We start from the raw sequence: 13,540 nt of genomic DNA, 5'->3' as shown, positions 1-13,540 counted from the left end.
TATGCGCTGTTTCAGATGTCTCTTTCCAGCCAGGAATAATTCTAAGCTTTTTCTTCCTACAGTCCCTCTTACAAGAAGAATGCATGAAAGGAGAAACTGCTTTATTTGCTCTCCTTTTATTTCCTTCCCTTTTCTTCTTTCAGCAGTCTGTTATGTTCTGTTTTCCCCTTTCTTAAGTTTCCTTAGTCTTTAAAGAAGATCATTTTAATTAATTATTTCCTTCACTGTTTGTGGAAGACTTTTATTTCCTGAATAGGAGGAAAGAAAGTGGAAAGAAAATCAATGTTATCCTCAAAGTCAAGAGTAGCTAATACATTTTATTTGTTCATTAAATTTATAGAAGTTACCTTTTTCTGTCTGCTCCAAACTGGGAATTGCCACCTTGTCTTTGCTTGTAATTGTTATTTCCCCCTCCTCCCTCATTAATATGTTTACTAATTTCTTTTGAGTCTTTATCAGAAGAATGATATTTATTAACAATCTTGTTTAGTCAGTATCTAGCTAATAAATATTTTCAGGTTATTGACTAAATATGTTTTCATTCTCTTAAATTTCTTGTGTCAGCTACTTGGTCAATGTGCAAAAACCATAGCTTCCTCTCTAATTCTGACTTCCTTGATCTCATCTCCTGCTTCCCAGAGCAATAAACATGTAGGTCTCCATTTGTAGCTACACAGTGATGCTGGTGCACATTGCAGGATACGTTTTTAATGTAGAATTTCCTTTTTTAACAATCTGAATGTAGTATTGCAAATACCATTTCCAAGAGAAATCTATGAATGGACAGAAGGGCAGTATTTGTGTGGATAATGTCATAACACCAGAGTTAATTCCGCACTATTACCTTCACAGGAAGTGGGATAGAGCTGCTAGTAAGAATACCGGGGACGTGTAGGAAGACTCTTCTGTTGTCTTTGATAATTTGCTGAGGTACAAAACTTTGCTTTTAGAGTTGCAGTTCATTTCAGTAATACCTAAATTAGCTCTTACCGCATTTGTGTCTTGTCACACCACAGAGCGTCATGATGTAGAATTCATTTCCTTTATCAACTGTCTCCAATAACAGCATAACGTAGTCTTCCCCTTTCTTAAGTTTCCTTCATCCTTGTCTGCTAAGAAAACCATTTTCATTAATTATTTCCTTCCTATTTCCTGGATAGGAGGACAGTGGAAAGGAAATCAATGCTATCCTCAAAGTCAAGAGCAGCAAATATTTTTTTTTCTACTTGTTCATTCTATTTATAGAAGTTCTCTCTCTCTCTGTCTTCTCAAAAGATAGCATTCTTATATAGGTATTAGTCATATTTCTGTAGTAGTCTGAATATTGGTATTACCCTTTTCCAAATAAAAATTGTAATAGTTAGTCAGGGATGGCATTTTGGGTAATAAATCAGAGTGGATTAAGATAAACCAACGAAGTTTTAATGACAAGGTAGAGTATTAATGTATAGTAATATGTGTTTTATAAATGAAATATTTTACTGGTTATACCTGAGGTAAATCATTAAGCTATCCATTCCAGAAAGCTTTCTTGTGACTGAGCTTTCATATCCTGCTGTACAGGCATTCTTCTGTAGGCATACATTATATTTTAATTTCAAATTTGTAATCATTATTTTCTATTTACTGATTTTTGGTGTTTGTTGCATACTGAAAGCATGTTTTTACCTGCAGTCTCAGAAAGACTAATTCTATTAGGGCTTCCATAGGATATATTATTGCTGTGAAATAATTATTTATGTAAAAACATAGATTCCTATGCCATTTTCAGTTGTTCTGTAATTAGCATGGGTTTTAACCTGTGTGAGTATAGACTGTATGTATAGACTGTATGTATAGACTCACTTACCTATGTGAGTCTATACATAACCCAACTTGTTATTTTATGAATTCCTTGGGAATAGTCACTGCTTTAAAAAAAAAAAAAAAAAAATCCTTCCAATTTTTAAAAGGTCTTTTAAAGAAAAAAGTTACGTTCAGTGTTACGTTCTGTGTAACAGCATTTTTCCCAAGTGGCAAGTGGTATTTTTTATCTCTGTTATACTTCTTAGTTTCAGCATCAGGTTCGTGTCTGTCCTCAAGAATTTAGCTGGTATTTTTCCCACAAGTTGTACATTTCTCTATTTCTCTCTTGGTCTAATTCTAATAACTGTAGGACCTTTAAGGTTTTTCATTTTGAAGTCACTGACAAGAAAGTACAGTCAAGTTTTGTTAAACTGTTTCCGAATATTAGATCACAGGGTTCACAGTTGCACAGAATGATCATAATTAAGCTCGATGTCCTATGCTGAAAGAGCTGAAAAAAAGCTACCTTCATTGAACCTCTTTCTTAAAGGCTGGCTGAAGATCCAATGTTTATATCTGTAATGATTTCTTCTGCCGTGTAAAAATCTAATTGAGAGCTATGACTGTGCTCTCTTAAGGTTTATGAAAGAGTCATGATTACCTAAATGTAAAAGGAAATAGAAAGATTTCAACCTGTAAAAGCCTTTCATATCTGTTCATTTCTATATAGCTTAAAAATGGATGAAATATTGCATATTAGCTTTTGTAGTGTTGGTCATGCATTAGAAGTGTATTTCCAATGCAACCTGCTTAGAAAACTAATAGAACCACTGGACTTTTCTGAACTTCTTCCCATAATTCCAAGTAACATAAAGTAGCCATAATTTCAGATAATCTGGAAGACATTATTCATGGTGTTCATAACTATCGTTTGTATGAGAAGTGCATATTTATCTTTCTGTGTTTTTTGATATTTTATTCTAAGAAAGGTAGCTGACAAAATATTTTTTACAGTGAGGTCTTGAGTCAGTCACTGGACTCCAAGTGTTCATTTTCTGGTGAAATCTCTATTTTCTAATGTAGAATGAAGCTAAAACATGTTATGTTTACTTGTTTCTGCTTTAGGACTAGTTTAGGAATTAGTTTAGTTAGGCAGGAATCCCTGTGTTCATTAAACTTCGCCTTATTTTCACTTCTTTTACTTTTTCAATATTGATCCATTTGAGATTTTAACAGTAGAGCAAACTGCAGAAAGTCATGCATACAGATTTGCATTCTCAACAGACATGTTTTATTGAACTGCCTCATTAAACATTAAAAATTTGTCTTCTGAGAGACAGATTGAAGTATTTCCCTTCAGCTTTTCTTTGATATATAACTTTAAACATTTTTATTGTAAACATATTAAAAAAATAAAAACAAAAGAAGAGATTTTGAAATAAAACTACAGTTTGATTTCCCAGATGGAATGATCCCTATTCTTGATAACAGACAAATGGCAAAACTTATGGAATGGTTTTCAGAGCATACAGACATATTTTACAGCATAAAGCATTAGCTAAGAAAACAGAATTCCCAATATGTAATCTCTAAACTGTAGAGGGAAATCATGTGGAATGGTAGTGGTACTCTGAATAAGCAGAGCCTCCACTTTGGGGAAAAAAAGTCTTTTATATTGCCTAAGTGGAGTGTCAAAATGCTTTCATAGCAAAATTTTGAGTTTTCCTTGACAGGCACTTTCACAGTAGGTTAGTGAAGAAAGTGTGGAAGGTATGCCTCTGGGTCCAATGTTTGGATCTATTCTGAGGTCTCCAGGGAAATTAGATGCTTTTTTTTTTATATATATTTTTTTTGTATTACATTATTTTCTTCTGAATGTTTAACATTAAAAATAGCATAGAAGCTGCACTGTATACTTTTCCATCTAAAATCTTCATTACATAGAGCTCAACAGCAAAAATCCGTACTGTATCTGACCAGGGCTACTAATCGTGACTGTATTTGGAGTCATGATTTTTATGTCGTTTGATGAACAGAGTGATGCTAACTTTGAAGGAGTATTTGAAAGGAAAAGGTACACTTAATACTATTTTTTTTTTTTTTTTTTTTTTTTTTTAGCAAGGCATTCTAACCCCGTTTCCACAAGCTAGGTTTTCTCTGTGCTTAGCAAATCAGACAACAGTTAGGCAAAAGGCCAGTATGGGTATATCCTACAAGATTCTGAGCATATTTGCATAATGGAGTGCTGTGTAAAGGTTTGGGGCCCCCAGCACAAGAAGGATGTGGACCTGTTAGAATGGGTCCAGAGGAGGGCTACAAAAATGATCAGGGGGCTGGAACACCTCACCTGTGAAGAAAGGCAGAGAGAGTTGGGGTTGTTCAGCCTGGAGAAGAGAAGGCTCCGGGGAAACATGATTGTGGCCTTTCAGTACCTAAAGGGGACTTATAAAAAAGATGGAGAAGGACTCTTTACTCAGCTAGCCAGGAGAAGGGGGAATGGTCTTAAACTAAAAGAGGATAGATTTAAAGTAGACATTAGAAGGAAATTCTTAACTGTAAGGGTAGTGAGGAACAGGAACAGGTTGTCCAGGGAAGTTGTGGACTCTTCATCTCTGGAGGTGTTCAAGGCTAGGCTGGATGAGGCCTTGGCCAACCTGATCTAGTGGGTGGCATCTCTGCCTATGGCAGAGGGGTTAGATTTAGATGATCTTTGAGGTCCCTTCCAACCCAAACCATTCTATGATTCTATGATTCTGTAATAATACAGTGAACTGCTTGCAGAATACAGTGAAAATGTTAAATGCCTGATTTACTCCATTGCACTGAATGTGCGGGCTTGAGAGGTGGTGTTAGTGGTGGGGGTGAGTTAAAACTTGTGCATCTAATGTGTTCTTTCAGAAGAAAAGAGAACACTTTTCACTATTCAGTACCAAATTACTATTATAAGGTGTTTCCTAGGAGAGACGTACAAAATGTATTAAAAACGCACTGTGGAGGATTTTAAGATATAATGGCATTCCATTTGTGCTAAAATGACCTGTCAGCTGCTTATATGAGATATCTCCTTTCTTTAGCCCTGTTTCTTTGTCCTACACCAATGAGCAAGTACTCAGATTCAATCCCCTATTTTTTATTTTTTTTTAATAAGGAGAGGAGAGAATAAAGTCTCTGAAGAATGATAGTTCTGTGAAATCTTACTATTTCATGTATTTTCTTTCTGTGAAATAGAACCTGTTCTAACATTGCAAAGCCTACCTTGAATTTCTAGAATTCTGGGAAAAAGAACAAATGAGAACACAACCTGTAGGAAGAGTAGGCAGCTGCAATGACTGTTGTTTCTGGAAGCAGGAAAATGTCTCTACAAAAAGGTATAAAAGTTGTCAGGTTCTCTAGTAACAAAGACTGATAGGTGACTATACCTGTACCTATCGGATAGGTATTTTTGGTGTTTTTGATTAAAAAGAATAAAATAAATCAGTAACGTGTTAATTTTTAAAGATTTTACAAAATTCCAACATAAAGCAACAAGCCATAAATAATACTAAAGCAACAAATTAATGTGGACAGAAATTCACCACTTAATACAACAACTGAGCTGCAGAAATACATCCTAACAGTATTTAAATAAGTTGTAAAATTGGGTGAAAAGAACTGATTTTCTGTTATTTGAAGTGACCTGTTGTTGCTTGCAAGAACTCCTGTGCTAAGTTGAGATAGCAAATCTCAAGTGTCCAAGTGTCCAAGTTAGTATGGCACAAATGAATGAATACTTTCTGAAAGAGTGGAAAATCTGTATCTGCAAAGATTTATGTGGTTGCTTTGTTATACTCAAAGTGAGACCTAATGATTTTAAGTATGTCTTTTCCCAGTGTGCTCTGGGAATTAACATAAAAATTATTTTACTTTATATAAACAGTTCTGTGCAATGGAAACTGACCTATGAAGTTAAACAGCTGGAACTGTTTAACTTGGATCCAATATCTCTACTGGAAGCGTTTGGAAAGTCTTCTGGGAAGTCTTTTGGGACACTAGTGTTGGGAAGACTAGCTCTGTTCTGGTCTCTGAAACCAAATGCCTCTGCAGTCCGAGTAAATCAGATGGTCTGCTAGAGCACATCTGGTTTAGTTTCATCCAAAGGAATCTAGTTGTGATGCTCCAAAACTGTTCCATGAGGCAAATCAAAGTACAATGAGTGGCGAAGATCAAACAATTCAAGTCCAAAACATACTTCTAGTCAGAACTGAAATGCAAAATTGAACACCCCTCAGTGGCTAATTTAGCTGAGAAGCCACTTTCAGAATAACAGGGGAGCAACTTGTGCTGTTATTTTCTTCTCTTTTAACATCAGGCCAAAGGAGTCTGTTGAAAGCAGTATCTGTAGAAGAATAAACACACGGGATGAATACTGAACCTTTATTAACTTTCAAATCTTTCTTTTTCTGGTTTCTTATGTGCAATGTTAGAATAACAGAATCATAGAGTGGTTTGGGTTCAAAGGAACCTCAAAAACCGTTTCATTCCACCACCATCACCCACTCTGCCCCCATCATGGGACACATCCCACTAGATCAGGTTGCTCAAAGCCCCATCCAACCTGGTCTTGAACACTTCCAGGAATAGGGCATCCAAAGCTTCTCTGGGCAACCTGTTCCAGTGCCTCACCACTCTCTGAGTACAGAATGTTGGGCCATAAAGATTCATCATCAAATGTCTTGAAAAGTGTAGCAAATTTAAAATCACTTATATTCATTCTATCTCTGCAATACTTCTGCATTGTATGTTCTACAACGTGTAACTGATAAATTGATAGGTTATCCCACTTAGTGGTCTGTTAGAAATTGTGATTTTGTGATTTTATTTTTTTAATAGTATTTGTTAGCAGCATACAAGTACCTGTTTTTTGAACTCCTTATCTTTTTTTTTTTTCTTTAGATCTTTGATACTTCTGATTTGTTGTTAACTTTTGCATCTTTTATTAATTTGGGGCATTTTTGGAAATTATTTTAAATATGAACTTCAACAGTAATTTGTAGTGTGAATGATAATCCTGAAATCTATAAATATGAGTTGTTCAGAAGTCTAGATAATATCCATATTTGGGGTCTGTATGCACAAATATGTATGCTGTATAGTTACTATATATGTTTACATATATGTAATACATATATGTTAGTTTTACATATAGAGAGAGAAAGATTTTTTTTTTAGATGAGTATGGATGCTTTTCCTTAAAAATATGATAGGATAATAATACAGAGATCATTGATCTCTCAGTTTTAGAACATGAGGACTACAGAAATTTCAGAAATGCATCTAAGAATATTCTATAAAAATTGAATCGCCTAAGTAGAATCTGCCATAAAATTGTATATATTATCAATTAACTTCTATTTTCCTGTATATACAGGTACGTCTGTTCTACAGGTGACAGCCACAGATGCAGATGACCCTACATATGGAAACAGTGCCAGAGTAGTATACAGTATTCTTCAGGGACAGCCATATTTCTCTGTTGACCCTAAAACAGGTGGGTATTTTATATTCCTATCACTATTATTTGGCTAATATGTTGCAGTTAATTGAATCTGGTAGGTGGAATCCAATATACAAAATAGGCAGGTGAGTGGATTTTTTTTTTTTTAATTCCTGTTATGTCCTTCTTTTGGCTTTCACATTATGAAATTTCAGAGTTGCGGTTTTACTGAGAACTAAAAGGACCCAACGGTGTACTAGATTAATTCTGCATCATGCCATGATGTGAGCCATTCAGCCAAAGTGGAATAGCACTTTTTCATATTTTCAAACCTCTGTTTAGGAAGTGACTCAAGTGTGCCTAATACATAACGATTTTAAATGCTTTGTTTTGCCTGAGGGATAGGCTTAGGAGTATTATTGAATGTGTGTTTCAACATAATAAATTAATATCATTCTCATATTTATAAAACTTTTGTTTTTTCATTTTGCTGAAATCATATTCTCTGATTCAAGAAGTAGAATGAGCTAAAATATTTATGCTTAAACTCTATGCATCACCCTCTCCTGTCTTCCAAGAAGTGTAACTTATGTAGAAGGAATCAAAATTGGTTTCTTTAAAGAGAGAAGAAACCTCTTTTGGACCGGTAGTTAATATTTTTGGATTTTATGAAGACCATTATCTTATTTATTAATATGATGGATTATTTTTTTTTAATACGTATTTATAGTCCTAATATTGAGGAAATAAAACTTAACAAGTTTTTTTTTTTCTTCTTCATTTGAACTTTTAAACTATTTTCCCTTTCCATATCAAACCTTTAATGCTGAGTTGAAAGAATCACATTCTTTATACTCATGTATCTATTGTGGTTCCTACACTGACCGTATGGAAGAAAATTATTTTTAAATTGTGCTGAATTGAGTGTAGTATAATAGTTTTCACTGTAATGTTTTTACAGTTGTGTCATTGCTTGTGTTTGTTAATCTGTGTGGATTTTGGAGGCACGCACTTGCTTCAGTAGAAGAGAAATGCATTTTTACCACCTGAGCTGGCTTTGAGACTACACCTCCTTTGAACAGGGGGCTGGACTAGATGACCCCTAGATGTCTTTCTCTACCTAAATTATTCTACGAATTTTTGAACACATTAGGAAGGCCTAAGAGTGCAAAGCCTGACAAAGTAGTGTTGAAGGACTGTATAAACTGCTTGGAGGCAAACCTGTTGTAGTCCCGATCATGCCGTTTACTGGGAGTGACCACTGACACACAACTTACCTGGCTATGTGTGGATACAGTCTGGGAGACTGCTAGTTGACACAGGTTAACAGCATTCTGGGGTACATGTTGACAATTAAGAGGGAGAGTAAATCAGTGGTACAGTGCTCAAGCACTCTCTGCCTTTGTTTTCTTTAGAAATACAACCCTGGCCTACATTTCTAATTTCTGTTTTGTCACTCTGAGGCAATGGCCTATATTTTTTATTTGGTATGGTATGGAACTTGTAGTCTGGAGCTGTTATTTAGTCAGTGAAGAACCATGATAGGTGTTTTCAGTACCAGGTCTATATCACAAAAGAAAGTAATATTGTTATATCTGCATCTATTTGTGTCTGTTATAAAGAAAGCAGATGGAAGTATATTTTCACTCCCAAAGCCTTAGGCTTTGACAGGGATTTAATAACATCTATGAACTTAAATTGTTTTAAATATGTGTACAGAATATGAAAATATTGTTGATTCTTTATTAGTATGCTTATATGGGGAAGGAATAAATACCTTATGAGGGAAGTAGACAGTGAAACAGTGAAATAAAAAAGGAGTAAGCTTTTTGTTTTAAGTTGTCTTTTCATAATTCCAGAATAGCACTTAATTTAATTTGTTGTGAAGAAATGGGAAGTAGAATATTGGAAATTATTGGAAAATCTTGAATAATAGAGTGTTTCACTATGAAATTTCGTGTTGAATTTCTGGGTTTTAAAACACTAATTTTCGAAATGCATCACTTCTGAATCTGCAAGCATTTCTGTGACCTATTTTTCTAACAGTTTGAATTGTTCAATTTCATCTTAATTATTTTTTCTCCAAAAATTTTTTGAATTTACAGTGGCATTCACAAGCTTCCTTTACAAGAAAGAAGTAGAAGGGCTGTAGCAAGGAAAAAGTGAGAAGGGGAAAGGTTTCAACATTTGTGATTGAATGTAACTTTTGAGAAGTCTAAGGATCTCTTGTAGCTGTTGGTAAAGCTTCTTGGAGCTATCGGATACAGACATGAAGCTGTTCATAGCTGTAGTGTAAATGCTAATCTTAAGTTAGTGCTTCTTCAGATTGGTTCTGAACAACTTACTATTCAGAGACTTTAGAATTATAGATTTTTATTAGCTTGGTTTAAAATGGCTTAAATAGGGTGGATATTTGAGAATTCATGCATCTAAAATATAATACTTGGCCACCTCAAGATTAATAACTTTAGAGTAAAAAAGCTGTGTTGTTGGCAAAAGAACATCATTGTTGGCTTATCTGATAAAAGGCTTGTTTTAACTCACACAAAGGAGCGCAGAGATGCAGCACACAGGGAGCAACCCCCAGGTAATTCCCCATCTGGGGAATCAATACTGGGCTGAGCCTTAGCCCCATAGTCCAGGGGTGAAACCCATCATGAGGAGTCAGCAACAGGAGAGGCTGAGGGACCTACTACCTACAGGGTGTGGGACATGTTATAGGATGCAGGGAAGAGCATCATGGTATTGCGCTAGACTTATTCTGGAATGTTTAGAGGAAGGACCACTGGAAGAGAAATGGAGGGGCTGAGACAGATTAGGGAGGAAAAAGCGAGGGAAAATAATGGCGTAAGGGGACAAAGGGGACCGGTCGTGTGTAAACAGGCTCCTGCTCAGTACTGTTGTCTGTTTGTATCCTGTGCTTGATCAGTGCAGTTTGTCCTGTATGTTATTATGCTGCCTTTCTAACCATTTTCCTGGGTGAAAAGACTTTCTGTCTCTGTGCATGTGTGTGTGGAGGTTTAAATGCCAGCAACAGGAGCTGGACAGATGGGTCAGAGGGGCCCATGTGTCTGCAGTGCCAGCAAGCAGAGAGTGCAGAGCATGTGCATATCACATAGGTCTGTATGTCAGTGTGCTGTCACTGCTGAGCATCAAGCTAGACTGATCAGCAAGTAGGGTAAGTAGCTTGGGTTCTGGATATCCACATGGCCCAAAGTCTGGGCCAGATGCTGGAGAAACCAGAGGGTTCAAGAGTTGGTTGTTGGAGGAGCCAAGAGGTCCAGACCAGCTACCGGAGTGACTGTAAGGTCTGCATGTTGACTGAGAGGCCTCTTTGCCTGGGGATCGAGGTACCACTTACTAGGTTAATGGGGTGTCTGAGACTGGATATGTGTGGGTACCGGTTGAGCACGTTTGTGTTCCGCTTAAATAGGTCTTCATCCTGAGCAGGCAGAGAAGGAAACAGGATGAAGTTGTCCATCCCACTTGTGTTTTGGTGTTAAGTATTTCTGTCTGTGTGCCACCTGCTGTGTGTATGTTTAGCGTATGTGTGTGTGCCTGTTGGGAGGACACACTCCGCCCCACTGCTGCTTCTTAATCACAGATTAAAATCAAGGAGTAGCAGCAGCCTTACCTCCATCAGGCTACCAGCAACTCCTAAAAATCATTAGGTTTTCAGGTGATCGGCTCTAGGGCTTGTAGTTTTTATTCATTTTGTTTGTAGGCATTGGTGTGGTGGGAGAAAAACATGTTTAGCCTTGAATTGAATAATTATGGCTAATTATGAAGTGTGAGAAGAGTGTCAAACTCCCTCTGCTTTCTGTCTTCACAATAATATGAATAATGGCTTCAAACATGCCTATAAGAAATGACCCATTCACTACTTCTCTAGTATGGTACTTGGTGGACAGCATATGACAGGTAATATAGTCAGTGGGTGGACAGATGCCTCCAAATATAGAGATATGCCTCATGAGCACGAAATGAGCAAACCTTGAAAATCTTGACTTTCATTTTCAACTGTAACTGTTCTTCTTATTCATTTTTAACCTTCTTGGCAGAGTTCATGTGGGACTGGAATATCTGGTGGCATTATAATCTGTAGAGTGTTAATTTAAAGCATGCAAGTGTACACACATTTGTTTTGGGAAACAAGAAAAAAACTGTTGATAATCTATAAAGTTATTCATAGGTATGATACTGATAAATACAAATAGAACACAACATTGTTAATTGATGAAATATGCTAAAATGAATACTGAGGTAATAACTCTGGATGTAGTGGATTAACATCTGCCTCATTTCTTCATTTAAAGATAATATTTTACATTGGAGGAATTCCTTAGACTTTGCAGTGCAATAAGAAAGAGTGCTCTTTGAATGCTCTAGTAAAATAGTCTGTTGTGGTATTCCTTTTAAGAATCTACTGTGCTAACTAGAGTAATCTTAAGGCACTTCATGACTCAATGTCTCTGCTGTACAGAGGAAACTATATTAGGTAGTAAAATTGTTTCAGAAATCAAATTGTGCAGCTTACTTGAAGAAGCATCCCTATTTCTGATGTAAAAAGAAAATAATAATAAATCGTACTCCTTTTAGTTGAAATATCTGTCTTGGTGACATCTGTTTAAAATAAACATGTTTATTGGGGTTAATGATGCCATGCTGATATGCAAGTCGGTACATATTAGAGTGCTAACTGAAACTGGAGAGTCCTGTGTTTAGCAATCTCTTTGCTTCATGCTGAGAATCTCCAATATTATTTTAATGGCCTTATGGCCATTAGTATCATACATAAACTGAATGCCTATGCTGTAAAGGAGTATTTTGTGATGTTTCCCGAACTGCCAAAACTCCTAAGATAGCAGTTAATGCCCAAGTTCCTACAGTGGTCTGAAAGTAAACTTAACCTCTTCTATCACAGTTTTTACACATAGGCTCTTAAAATGTTGTTGCTCAGTAACTAAATTTTATAAAAAAAATAGTAAGGGCGATTGCATTAATCATAAAATTTTGCTTGTACACATTATGTTTGTTAGGCAAGTAGATTAGCTATAGAGAAAATTCAAAATCTCACTTGAACTGGCATTGCAAGCCATTTTTTTATAGCTCTTAGTAAAGACTCCAACTTAATTAAATGTGATTGGTTCCTACTTACTATCAAGATGAGGTCACAGTGGAGAATCACGCTGAAATTTGAGTTCCTTTTATTAGCTATGCATCTTGCTAAATGTGTGTAATTAACTTTAAAATTAATTTATTTTTGTGCATGTATACCGTACTTTTTATCTTGAAGTTGTAAGAACTGCATTTCATGCTCAAGTGTTCATGTGTTTATTTTCCTCCAAGGAATTTCTGAAATTATATCTCTAGTATATATCCTTACCAAAGCGTACCATTTGTTGTCAAGAAAATCACAGGAATTCAGGATCAAAATAGGAGTCTTACTTCTTTCTTCTAATTCTGTCAGGTACTGTACAATACACTTCTTAATTCCCAAAGGGACAGAAATAAATGCTTCATCTAAAAATATTGTCATGAACACTTACTTGAGGGTGTCATCTGCCAGCTAACAGCAGAGAGTAATATAAATATTGTAATGTCATTTGGATTTGGATTTTAAGTACTAACAAGAGATCTGCCCCAAGGAGATTTTATGGTCTGCCTGCTGGAGCAATTTTATGGTCTGCCTGCTGGGCAAGGGTTTGAGGAGCAGAGGGAGATTGACCACTCTACAGCTCATAACAGCAGTACCAATGTTCTGCCTCTGCACTTTCTTTATGGGTTACCACTATCTACCACCACTATCTCTTCCAACATCAATCATATAGTTAAAAAGGAAGGAAAAGAGCCCTAAAAACAAGGGCAAAAAGATTACCGGATGTTGTAACCTTGTTTTCCCTCTCCTAGGAGTCTCACTGTGTATTGGAGATTTATTTCAGAAATCAGGAAGAAACTCATCCTTGGTTGTTCTGCTGTTGTTTCTGTGCTTGTGACTCTTGTCATTCACTGTTTCAAACAACTAGTATGTGTATTTGTTCTCAACCACCAGTTATACTTCCCTTCCTCCCCTCCACCCCCCGCAAACAAAAAGAAAAGGAAAAAAATGAGGAATCAACACATGCTTCCATAACTCTGTAACTTCTAATTGGCAACTGTGTTCCTTTTGTTGGTAGACACTCTTAAAAAAAAAAAAAAATTATTGACTTTTATTTGTAAATACACAGATATATCTTTATACTTTCAACAAAATATAATGCCTGATGAAGTGCTGTGTTTGTT

At 36.0% G+C, this 13,540-nt stretch overlaps 1 protein-coding gene across 8 annotated transcripts in view; it reads left to right on the top strand.

Annotated features, from left to right (window-relative positions):
- The window catches only part of CDH18 (cadherin 18), a 434,225-nt gene that overhangs the window by 283,606 nt on the left and 137,079 nt on the right, over positions 1 to 13,540 (top strand). For all 8 annotated transcript variants that reach the window (XM_068670852.1, XM_068670851.1, XM_068670845.1 and 5 more), the window contains one exon: positions 7,193 to 7,312. In XM_068670852.1, the coding sequence (XP_068526953.1) occupies positions 7,193 to 7,312 (120 nt within the window). The remainder of the gene's footprint in view (positions 1 to 7,192; positions 7,313 to 13,540) is intronic.

This window comes from Anas acuta, chromosome 2 (genome assembly GCF_963932015.1).
Source record: "Anas acuta chromosome 2, bAnaAcu1.1, whole genome shotgun sequence".
NCBI classification, from domain to species: domain Eukaryota; kingdom Metazoa; phylum Chordata; class Aves; order Anseriformes; family Anatidae; genus Anas; species Anas acuta.
This window is presented reverse-complemented; position numbering and strand designations above follow the sequence as displayed.